General features: G+C 49.7%; 1 protein-coding gene across 1 annotated transcript in view; it reads right to left on the bottom strand.

Annotated features, from left to right (window-relative positions):
* LOC120028485 (roundabout homolog 1-like) overlaps nt 1–12,920 on the bottom strand; it is a 335,749-nt gene that overhangs the window by 71,577 nt on the left and 251,252 nt on the right. The window contains exons 10-14 of the mRNA XM_038973689.1: nt 10,889–10,970; nt 10,429–10,594; nt 9,787–9,953; nt 8,527–8,648; nt 420–651 (exon numbers count right to left, since the gene is read on the bottom strand). Coding sequence (XP_038829617.1) covers nt 420–651; nt 8,527–8,648; nt 9,787–9,953; nt 10,429–10,594; nt 10,889–10,970 — 769 coding nt within the window. The remainder of the gene's footprint in view (nt 1–419; nt 652–8,526; nt 8,649–9,786; nt 9,954–10,428; nt 10,595–10,888; nt 10,971–12,920) is intronic.

Genomic DNA, 12,920 nt, shown 5'->3' with positions numbered 1-12,920 from the left:
GAGAGTAGTTCTGTATGGGTCCAGTGAGAGAGTGGTCCTGTATTGGTCCAGTGAGAGAGTGGTTCTGTATAGGTCCATTGAGAGAGTGGTTCTGTATAGGTCCAGTGAGAGAGTGGTCTGGTGGTGAACTGCTAGGAAACCCAGGAGCTAATGAGCCCTACCACTGATCACATGGACTGGCAATCCTTCACAAACACAGAGCTGTTCTCCAAAGACAAGCACACACACAACACACACACACACACACACACACACACACCACAACCACACACACACACCACACACACACACACTCACACACAACACACACACACACACCCACACACCCACACACACCACAACACACACACACACACACACACACCACACACCAACACACACACACACAACACACACACAGAGAGAGACATGTCACCCACCTTCCTCCAGAGTCTTGGCCGTCTTGACCTCACTGTCTGTTCCCTGGAACTCGTTGAAGAAGGGGCGAACTTTGAACTCATAGGTGACTCCCTTCCTTAGCTGGGGCACCACAGTACTGTCCTCCCCTGGGGTTCTCACCTCAAACACAGCCCAGTCACTCCTCTGCTGGCCCTCTGGAGAGGTCCGGTACATCACCTTATAACCCTGGATGTACTGAGACTGCTGCTCCACCTAGTGGCCAGGGGAGTAGACAACGCACACACATACACACACACACACACAGACACACACACACACAGACACACAGGTCAGCTTGACTCTATTTAGGTGCTCTGAGTGACTACAGTGGAAAGTCTCTCAGCATCGTTCTGGAACTCATTATCAATAGACAGTTCAGTTGTTGCTTTAGGCCAGTTTAACTAACGTGGCTGTCCCTGGCTGGCTGGCTGGCTAGTGGGGACCGGAGTGCTAACTCATCAAATGGCCCATCCATCCATCTATCCCTCCATCCCTCCGTCTGTGTGTCGGCCAGTGGAGCGGATCCGTTTGGAGCGTCAGCGATGTGTGGAACCCGCAATGCACCATGAGATCATAGCCCAGAGGTTCCTGAGAGTCTGGTCCTGGTTAGAGGGGGCTAGAAAAGGGCGCCCAGAACAGCCCGGGCCGTCTCCTCCTGACTTACTGAGAACTGTAGTCTAGAATCAGGGGGACAGTGCAGCCTCTCATACTAACTGACATACACACATCAGTGGACAGGACAGGCTGAAGGTACAGAGAGAGACAAACATCATATTGTATATTGGTAAAGGTGGATATTGATTTAGAAATGTTCTGGACAGTCAGTCACAGTCAGTCACAGTCAGTCACAGGCAGTCACAGTCAGTCACAGTCAGTCACAGTCAGTCACAGTCAGTCACAGTCAGTCACAGTCAGTCACAGGCAGTCACAGGCAGTCACAGGCAATCACAGGCAGTCACAGTCAGTCACAGTCAGTCATAGTCGCAGTCAATTAGTAATTTAAAGTCAGTTACAGTCAGTTATAGTCAGTCATAGTCAGTCATAGTCAGTCATAGTCAGTCACAGTCAGTTATAGTCAGTCACAGTCAGTTATAGTCAGTCATAGTCAGTTATAGTCAGTTACAGTATGTCATAGTCAGTTACAGTCAGTCATAGTCAGTTAGTCAGTCATAGTCAGTTATAGTCATTTATAGTCAGTTACAGTCAGTTACAGTCAGTTATAGTCAGTTACAGTCAGTTACAGTCAGTTATAGTCAGTTATAGTCAGTTACAGTCAGTTATAGTCAGTTATAGTCAGTCATAGTCAGTTACAGTCAGACATAGTCAGTTACAGTCAGTTATAGTCAGTTACAGTCAGTTACAGTCAGTTATAGTCAGTTGCAGTCAGTTATAGTCAGTTACAGTCAGTTACAGTCAGTTATAGTCAGTTACAGTCAGTTACAGTCAGTAAAAGTCAGTTATAGCTGATGACGTGTTAGCGGACTTGACATCATCAATTCATTTGCTTTCATACTATTGAATGTATGAATTTTACAATACAACCTATCAGTGTGAACTATAAGGATACTGTACTGTACTGTACTGTACTGTACTGTACTGTACTGTACTGTAGTGTAGTGTAGTGTACTGTACTGTAATGTACTCTACTCTACTGTAGTGTAGTGTAGTGTAGTGTAGTGTAGTGTACTGTACTGTACTGTAGTGTAGTGTAGTGTACTGTAATGTACTCTACTGTAGTGTACTGTACTGTACTGTACTGTACTGTAATGTACTCTACTCTACTGTAGTGTACTGTAATGTAGTGTACTGTAATGTAGTGTACTTTACTGTACTCTACTGTAGTGTACTGTAATGTAGTGTACTGTACTGTACTCTACTGTAGTGTACTGTAGTGTACTGTACTGTACTGTACTCTACTGTAGTGTACTGTAATGTAGTGTACTGTACTGTACTCTACTGTAGTGTACTGTAATGTAGTGTACTGTACTCTACTCTACTGTAGTGTACTGTAATGTAGTGTACTGTAATGTAGTGTACTGCAATGTAGTGTACTGTAGTGTACTCTACTGTAGTGTACTGTAATGTAGTGTACTGTAATGTACTCTAGTGTACTGTACTATACTGTAGTGTACTGTACTGTACTCTACTCTACTGTAGTGTACTGTAATGTAGTGTACTGTACTGTACTCTACTGTAGTGTACTGTAATGTAGTGTACTGTACTGTACTCTACTGTAGTGTACTGTAATATAGTGTACTGTAATGTACTCTAGTGTACTGTACTATACTGTAGTGTACTGTACTGTACTGTAATGTACTGTAATGTACTCTAGTGTACTGTACTATACTGTAGTGTACTGTACTGTAGTGTACTGTACTGTAATGTACTCTACTGTAGTGTACTGTAGTGTACTGTACTGTAATGTACTCTACTGTAGTGTACTGTAATGTAGTGTACTGTAATGTACTGTACTGTAATGTACTCTACTGTAGTGTACTGTAATGTAGTGTACTGTAATGTACTGTACTGTAATGTACTCTAGTGTACTGTACTATACTGTAGTGTACTGTACTGTAGTGTACTGTAGTGTACTGTACTGTACTGTACCGTAGTGTACTGTACTCTAGTGTACTGTAATTTAGTGTAGTGTACTGTACTCTAGCGTATTTTACTGTACTGTACTATACTCCAGTGCACTGTACTGTACTGTAGTGTACTCTAGGGTGATGTACTGTAGTGTACTCTAGTGTAGTGTAGTGTATTATCATCCCTGTGTAAGGCAGGCAGAACTGGCTTGTAAAGTTTTAGATATTTATTTTTTATCCCTCCTATAAAATGTGCTGTCACCTCAGGTGGTCTTCATTAGGCTCAGAAATGTGCAACCGTTAAGCAGAAACACATAAGAACAACATACAAGCCAGCAACTGCCATGAGATCGGATTTAACCCCAAAAAACTATCAAACCACGGCCATGTGAAGAGTGCATGTAAATACAATGTAAAGTTGTTAGTGACTACTGGTGGAAAACCTAGTTGGTAACTGGGAGACGGGCTGTCAGACATGGTAACAGGGAGACGGGCTGTCAGACATGGTAACTGGGAGACGGGCTGTCAGACATGGTAACAGGGAGACGGGCTGTCAGACATGTTAACAGGGAGACGGGCTGTCAGACATGGTAACAGGGAGACGGGCTGTCAGACATGGTAACAGGGAGACGGGCTGTCAGACATGGTAACAGGGAGACGGACTGTCAGACATGGTAACAGGGAGACGGGCTGTCAGACATGGTAACAGGGAGACGGGCTGTCAGACATGGTAACTGGGAGACGGGCTGTCAGACATGGAGACAGGCTGTCAGACATTGTAACAGGGAGACGGGCTGTCAGACATGGTAACAGGGAGACGGGCTGTCAGACATGGTAACTGGGAGACGGGCTGTCAGACATGGAGACAGGCTGTCAGACATGGTAACAGGGAGACGGGGTGTCAGACATGGTAACTGGGAGACGGGCTGTCAGACATGGTAACAGGGAGACGGGCTGTCAGACATGGTAACAGGGAGACGGGCTGTCAGACATGTTAACTGGGAGACGGGCTGTCAGACATGGAGACGGGGAGACGGGCTGTCAGACATGTTAACTGGGAGACGGGCTGTCAGACATGGTAACAGGGAGACGGGCTGTCAGACATGGTAACAGGGAGACGGGCTGTCAGACATGGAGACGGGGAGACGGGCTGTCAGACATGTTAACTGGGAGAGGGGCTGTCAGACATGGTAACTGGGAGACGGGCTGTCAGACATGGTAACTGGGAGACGGGCTGTCAGACATGGTAACTGGGAGACGGACTGTCAGACATGGAGACGGGCTGTCAGACATGGTAACAGGGAGACGTGCTGTCAGACATGGAGACGGGCTGTCAGACATGGTAACTGGGAGACGGACTGTCAGACATGTTAACTGGGAGACGGGCTGTCAGACATGGTAACTGGGAGACGGGCTGTCAGACATGGTAACTGGGAGACGGACTGTCAGACATGGTAACTGGGAGACGGGCTGTCAGACATGGTAACAGGGAGACGGACTATCAGACATGGAGACGGGCTGTCAGACATGGTAACAGGGAGACGTGCTGTCAGACATGGAGACGGGCTGTCAGACATGGTAACTGGGAGACGGACTGTCAGACATGTTAACTGGGAGACGGGCTGTCAGACATGGTAACTGGGAGACGGGCTGTCAGACATGGTAACTGGGAGACGGACTGTCAGACATGGTAACTGGGAGACGGGCTGTCAGACATGGTAACTGGGAGACGGACTGTCAGACATGTTAACTGGGAGACGGACTATCAGACATGGAGACGGGCTGTCAGACATGGAGACGGCTGTCAGACATGGAGACGGGCTACCAAGACATGGTAACTGGGAGACGGGCTGTCAGACATGGTAACTAGGGATCAGACATGGTAACTGGGGATCAGACATGGTAACTGGGAGACAGGCTGTCAGACATGGTAACTAGGGATCAGACGTGGTAACTGGGGATGAGACATGGTAACTGGGGATCAGACAGGGTAACTGGGGATCAGACAGGGTAATTGGGGATCGGACAGGGTAACAGGGGATCAGTCAGGGTAACTGGGGATCAGACAGGGTAACTGGGGATCAGACATGGTAATTGGGGATCAGACAGGGTAATTGGGGATCAGACAGGGTAACTGGGGATCAGACAGGGTGACTGGGGATCAGACAGGGTAACTGGGGATTAGACATGGTAACTGGGGATCAGACAGGGTAACTGGGGATCAGACAGGGTAATTGGGGATCAGAAAGAGTCTTGGATCAGTATTGGATCAGTATAACTATCAGTATAGTTATTCCCAGAGAATGTAGGGGTTGCCTTGTTTCCAAATACAAAGCAGAGATTGGACCAACCCCCAAGGGTAGTAGCAGCCTATACTGTATGAATACGAAGCCCGTTTATAGAATACAGTATGTCAGATGCAACTAGTGAGGTGTACAGTTATACTGTTCTTCTATTCAGCACAACAGAATATAGAATAGATAGACATGGAGTGTTCAATAAGATATCCACTATCTCACAGCAGAGAGTTCCTAATACCTCCTCAAGCTGCCCTTTAACCTCTCCCGCTCCTTTATTCTCGTATTTTCTCCTTCTCCTCCACCTCTCCTACCACATCTGCAACCTTCCCCCCTCTCCTACCACATCTGCAACCTCCCCCTCTCTCCTACCACATCTGCAACCTTCCCCCCTCTCCTACCACATCTGCAACCTTCCCCCCTCTCCTACCACATCTGCAACCTCCCCCCCTCTCCTACCACATCTGCAACCTCCCCCCCTCTCCTACCACATCTGCAACCTTCCCCCCTCTCCTACCACATCTGCAACCTCCCCCTCTCTCCTACCACATCTGCAACCTTCCCCCCTCTCCTACCACATCTGCAACCTCCCCCTCTCTCCTACCACATCTGCAACCTTCCCCCCTCTCCTACCACATCTGCAACCTCCCCCTCTCTCCTACCACATCTGCAACCTTCCCCCCTCTCCTACCACATCTGCAACCTTCCCCCCTCTCCTACCACATCTGCAACCTCCCCCCCTCTCCTACCACATCTGCAACCTCCCCCCCTCTCCTACCACATCTGCAACCTTCCCCCCTCTCCTACCACATCTGCAACCTCCCCCTCTCTCCTACCACATCTGCAACCTTCCCCCCTCTCCTACCACATCTGCAACCTCCCCCTCTCTCCTACCACATCTGCAACCTTCCCCCCTCTCCTACCACATCTGCAACCTCCCCCTCTCTCCTACCACATCTGCAACCTCCCTCCCTCTCCTACCACATCTGCAACCTCCCCCCCTCTTCTACCACATCTGCCATCTCCCTCCCTCTCCTATCACATCTGCAACCCCCCCCCCTCTCCTACCTACCACATCTGCAACCTCCCCCCCTCTCCTACCTACCACATCTGCAACCTCCCCCCCTCCTCTACCTACCACATCTGCAACCTCCCCCCCTCTCCTACCACATCTGCAACCTCCCCCCTCTCCTACCACATCTGCAGTCTCCCCCTCTCTCCTACCACATCTGCAGTCTCCCCCTCTCTCCTACCACATCTGCAACCTCCCCCCCCTCTCCTACCACTTCTGCAACCCCCCCCTCTCCTACCACATCTGCAACCTCCCCCTCTCTCCTACCACATCTACAACCTCCCTCCCTCTCCTACCACATCTGCAACCTCCCCCCCTCTTCTACCACATCTGCCATCTCCCTCCCTCTCCTATCACATCTGCAACCTCCCCCCCTCTCCTACCTACCACATCTGCAACCTCCCCCCCTCTCCTACCTACCACATCTGCAACCCCCCCCCCCCTCTACCTACCACATCTGCAACCTCCCCTCCTCTCCTACCACATCTGCAACCTCCCCCCTCTCTCCTACCACATCTGCAGTCTCCCCCTCTCTCCTACCACATCTGCAGTCTCCCCCTCTCTCCTACCACATCTGCAACCTCCCCCCCTCTCCTACCACTTCTGCAACCCCCCCTCCTTTCCTACCACATCTGCAGTCTCCCCCTCTCTCCTACCACATCTGCAACCTCCCCCCTCTCCTACCACATCTGCAGTCTCCCCCTCTCTCCTACCACATCTGCAGTCTCCCCCTCTCTCCTACCACATCTGCAACCTCCCTCCCTCTCCTACCACATCTGCAACCCCCCTCCCTCTCCTACCACCTCTGCAACCTCCCCCCTCTCCTACCACATCTGCAACCCCCCCCCTCCTACCACATCTGCAACCTCCCCCCTCTCCTACCACATCTGCAGTCTCCCCCTCTCTCCTACCACATCTGCAGTCTCCCCCTCTCTCCTACCACATCTGCACCCCCCCCTCTCCTACCACATCTGCAACCTCCCCCCTCTCCTACCACATCTGCAGTCTCCCCCTCTCTCCTACCACATCTGCAACCCCCCCCCCTCTCCTACCACATCTGCAATCTCCCCCCTCTCCTACCACATCTACAGTCTCCCCCTCTCTCCTACCACATCTGCAGTCTCCCCCTCTCTCCTACCACATCTGCAACCTCCCCCCCTCTCCTACCGCTTCTGCAACCTCCCCCCCTCCCTCCTTTCCTACCACATCTGCAGTCTCCCCCTCTCTCCTACCACATCTGCAACCCCCCCCCCCCCCCTCTCCTACCACTTCTGCAACCCCCCCCCCCCCCCCCCCCCCCCCTCCTACAACATCTGCAACTGCAATTTCATCCTGAGAGCACTAGTTGGCCGCCTCTTCCTTCTCACTTGTATTAATTTAACAGCAGTCAAGTGTTTTCAATCTGGGAGGGCACAGGCTGGCTCGCTGCGCTGCTGGGCGGCTTATGCAGTGGACTGTGTGTTGTGGAGTGTTTTGAGTGGGCCGTGGTGGGTTGGTTTAGCTCTGACTGAAGACAGGCAGACAGACAGACAGGCAGACAGACAGGCAGACATGTAGGCAGGCAGACAGACAGACAGACAGACAGACAGACAGACAGACAGACAGACAGACAGACAGACAGAGACAGACAGACAGACAGACAGACAGACAGACAGACAGACAGACAGACAGAGACAGACAGACAGACAGACAGACAGACAGACAGACAGACAGACAGACAGACAGACAGACAGACAGACAGACAGACAGACATACAGACAGACAGACAGACAGACAGACAGCAGCAGTGCTGGCCAGTGTGACTGGCCCTGACCAGATGGACAGAGTTTTGACAGGGTTTCAGTCTGTTCTCTGTGTTCTGTCTCTGCAGTGCAGTGTCCGTCCTCTACAGGACGCTAGGACATTAGCACTGCTGAGTGGCCAAACAAATCGGCCTTGAGCACAGAGCGCTCCAGACCTTGCCACTCCACATGGTGACTTTGGAGCAAAATAAATCTATGCTAAAACATACAAAATACACAATAGGTATTAAATGAATACATAAACCATATGCATACAGTAAATGAGTTTAAAGAGGCACTCATTGGGATTGTAATCCCTAATGCCCTGTTTTGAAGGAGAGAGAACCACTCACCGTCCACTGCACTCTGACAGAGGAGGAGGAGAGGATGGTGGGGTTGTGAAGGTGGATGACCACCTCTCCTAACTCCCTCTGGATCTGACGGTGGTCCACTCCCTGACTGGTGGGGGGGATATCTGCACACACACACACACACACACACACACACACACACACACACACACACACACACACACACACACACACACACACACAATAAATACACGTACAGTAAGAACAGCAGAGGGTCCAGACAGGGACAAGGTTCAGACAGGGACAAGGTCCAGACAGGGACAAGGTCCAGACAGGGACAAGGTCCAAACAGGGACAAGGTCCAGACAGGGACAAGGTCCAAACAGGGACAAGGTCCAGACAGGGACAAGGTCCAAACAGGGACAAGGTCCAGACAGGGACAAGGTTCAGACAGGGACAAGGTCCAAACAGGGACAAGGTTCAGACAGGGACAAGGTCCAGACAGGGACAAGGTTCAGACAGGGACAAGGTCCAAACAGGGACAAGGTCCAGACAGGGACAAGGTTCAGACAGGGACAAGGTCCAGACAGTGACAAGGTCCAGACAGGGACAAGGTCCAGACAGGGGCAAGGTCCAGGCAGGGACAAGGTCCAGACAGGGACAAGGTCCAGGCAGGGACAAGGTCCAGACAGGGACAAGGTCCAGACAGGGACAAGGTTCAGACAGGGACAAGGTCCAGACAGGGACAAGGTTCAGACAGGGACAAGGTCCAAACAGGGACAAGGTCCAGACAGGGACAAGGTCCAGACAGGGACAAGGTCCAAACAGGGACAAGGTCCAGACAGGGACAAGGTCCAGACAGGGACAAGGTTCAGACAGGGACAAGGTCCAGACAGGGACAAGGTTCAGACAGGGACAAGGTCCAGACAGGGACAAGGTCCAGACAGGGACAAGGTCCAGACAGGGACAAGGTTCAGACAGGGACAAGGTTCAGACAGGGACAAGGTCCAGACAGGGACAAGGTCCAGACAGGGACAAGGTTCAGACAGGGACAAGGTTCAGACAGGGACAAGGTCCAGACAGGGACAAGGTTCAGACAGGGACAAGGTCCAGACAGGGACAAGGTTCAGACAGGGACAACGTCCAAACAGGGACAAGGTCCAGACAGGGACAAGGTCCAGACAGGGACAAGGTCCAAACAGGGACAAGGTCCAGACAGGGACAAGGTCCAGACAGGGACAAGGTCCAGACAGGGGCTTAAAGAGGCCCATTTGAAGGCATTAAGAGAGAGCAGAGACCCACCTTGTGTTTTGACGGTCTCAGTGATGGGGCTGGGGTCACTCAGGCCGTAGGCGTTAGCAGCTCGGACCAGGAAGAGGTAGACAGCACTGGCCTTCAGGCCCTTCAACACATACGACTCAGTCTTCACATGTTCTGCCAGGGTCTGCCAGCTGCTGCCTGACGCATGACTAGGAGAGAAGGCAGAACAGGATATTACACATCAGGTTTAAAGTTCATACACACCATCAGACTGTAGGCATTGTAGATATGTGGTAGTAGATTAGTGGTCTAAGGGCACACACTTAATGTGTTGTGAAATCTGTTGTGAAAATGTATGTAATGTTTTTAATTGTATATAACTGCCTTAATTTTGCTGTACCCCAGGAAGAGTAGCTGCTGCCTTGGCAGGAACTAATGGAGATCTATAATAAACCCCAGGAAGAGTAGCTGCTGCCTTGGCAGGAACTAATGGAGATCTATAATAAACCCCAGGAAGAGTAGCTGCTGCCTTGGCAGGAACTAATGGAGATCTATAATAAACCCCAGGAAGAGTAGCTGCTGCCTTGGCAGGAACTAATGGGGATCCTTAATAATTGCAAATGCACTGTGACATCACTTTATTTACTTTGGTGACAAGTGACCTCCTATGTCCTATCCTCTTACCTGAAGGCCTCTATGATGTAGGAGGTGGGTGTGGCTCCTGTGAGGTTGGGCTTCCAAGACAGGGTGACAGAGGTGCGGGTGACATCAGTGACCTCAGGTTTGGAGGGGGCACTGGGGATCAGGTTGGGGTCAGTGGGTCTGGCCGGCAGCACTGGAACACCAAACTCTGAACATGAGGAGAGAGGAGAGTATCGTGAGATGTTTTCTATAAATCTAAATGAATACTTTATCAGTAATGCCTGACTATGGAAATGTCTCTCACATGAAGGCATACTAAGCACATTCACAAACACACAGACTCACGCACACCTTCAAACGCACACTTCCTGTTGTGGTGCCAATATTGTGACATTCCAAACACAACAACAACAACAAAAACAATTACAGACTGAATGTGTTTAATTCAATGTCATTATGGAGTGAAGCCACAGTGACAGCAGGCAGCAGCCCACTGGCTTACCTTGAACGTCCAGGTAGGCTTTCCACGAGGCCTCGCCACTGGGAGTGGAGGCGATGCATGTGTAGATGCCTGTGTCACCCAGCTGTAAGACAGAAGAAAAGAGGACAGGAAATAGAGAGGAGAGAGAGATTAGTGATCGCTCTGGGTTCTATCTGGTCATGGTCTGCCATCAGTGAAATTTGACTAAAATAGTGCTGCTTCCTCCCCATCCTCTCTCTCTTTCTGTCTCTCTCTACCTCTCTCTCTCTCTCCGCTTCTCTCTGCTCATTGACATGCTGGTGTGGTCCCCAGCAGCCAGCCGACAGTGCATGGTTATCTCACTATTACCTCTCCCTCTAGAAAGTGGAAAAGCAGCTGGGACGGCCAAGTGGCAGGATTGTACCAGTCAAATTGGAAAGATTTCCACAAGAGCACAGACTAATTGGAGACCTCCTCTCCTCTCCCCCTCCGTATCCCCCTCCCCTCATCTCCCCGTCCCCCTGGGGACAGGACTGCTTTACATGACAGATGTGGTGACACTCTCTAGTGGTGTGTGAGAGAGGGAGTGTGAGAGAGGGAGTGTGTGTCTCAGTGTGTGAGAGAGGGAGTGTGTGTCTCAGTGTGTGAGAGAGGGAGTGTGTGTCTCAGTGTGTGAGAGAGGGAGTGTGTGTCTCAGTGTGTGAGAGAGGGAGTGTGTGTCTCAGTGTGTGAGAGAGGGAGTGTGTGTCTCAGTGTGTGAGAGAGGGAGTGTGTGTCTCAGTGTGTGAGAGAGGGAGTGTGTGTCTCAGTGTGTGAGAGAGGGAGTGTGTGTCTCAGTGTGTGAGAGAGGGAGTGTGTGTCTCAGTGTGTGAGAGAAGGAGTGTGTGTGACTCAGTGTGTGAGAGAGGGAGTGTGTGTCCTGTAAAATGCCTCCAGGTAGGGTCCATCTTAAGTTCAACCTGACAGGTAAGACAGACCAAACTCCTTAAAATACATTAAAACCTCATCACAAAACTAATAGCTATACTAATAGCTAAACTAATAGCTATACTAATAGCTATACTAATAGCTATGCTAATAACTAAGCTAATAGCTATACTAATAGCTAAGCTAATAGCTATACTTATAGCTATACTAATAGCTATACTAATAGCTAAACTAATAGCTAAACTAATAGCTAAACTAATAGCTAAACTAATAGCTATACTAATAGCTAAACTAATAGCTAAGCTAATAGCTAAGCTAATAGCTATGCTAATAGCTAAACTAATAGCTATACAAATAGCTAAACTAATAGCTAAACTAATAGCTATACAAATAGCTATACTAATTGCTATACTAATGTTACATCAATGAGAAGAAAAAACCTCACACGTCAAATACACTGTAAAACATAAATTACATGTTCATGTAAATTGCTTTAGGTAAGGTTTGGGTCGAAAACACATCACACTGTTGCCCATTCACCACAGCCCTGTCACCACACAAAGCATGCCTGCAGTCATCACAACACACACACAGACATCGCAACAGTCTGACGAGAACACGGACCCCTTGACGCCTCCATCTGGAGAACGCGTCGGCACCCCCCTCGTCTCTCCCTTAGAGTGTGTTCTGCTTCACTCAGCTCCCTGTCACACTCAGAGGGTTGAGTGACAGGACAAGTGTGTGTGACTTCAAAGACTCCACTTCAAAATCCCTGACAGCTGATTGACAGCTCACTGAAGAGAGAAGATGGCTGGCTGGGCGCTAGGAGGGAACTGATCACATGCTTTATTTACTGATCGAGCAGCGGGAGTTATTCTGCCAGCCAGCCACTCCGCCGTATAGACGGGTATACAGGACAGCTGTGAAGTTGATTTGGGGGAATGCGTTATTAATGTCTCGGCTAATGGAAGAGCTTTAATTGGAAATGTAAGCATGTGACGGAGGTCAATTTGGAAGTCTTCAAATAGTCAAACTGTTCTCCAAATAGAAAGAGAATTCCATGAAATGATGTTTGTATTTCCATATACTTGGATAATGGGGCATATGATTTGACAGCCAACTGCCTCAGTAAGATATTCCATTTGAG

Source organism: Salvelinus namaycush, chromosome 34, assembly GCF_016432855.1.
Source record: "Salvelinus namaycush isolate Seneca chromosome 34, SaNama_1.0, whole genome shotgun sequence".
Classification (NCBI taxonomy): domain Eukaryota; kingdom Metazoa; phylum Chordata; class Actinopteri; order Salmoniformes; family Salmonidae; genus Salvelinus; species Salvelinus namaycush.
This window is presented reverse-complemented; position numbering and strand designations above follow the sequence as displayed.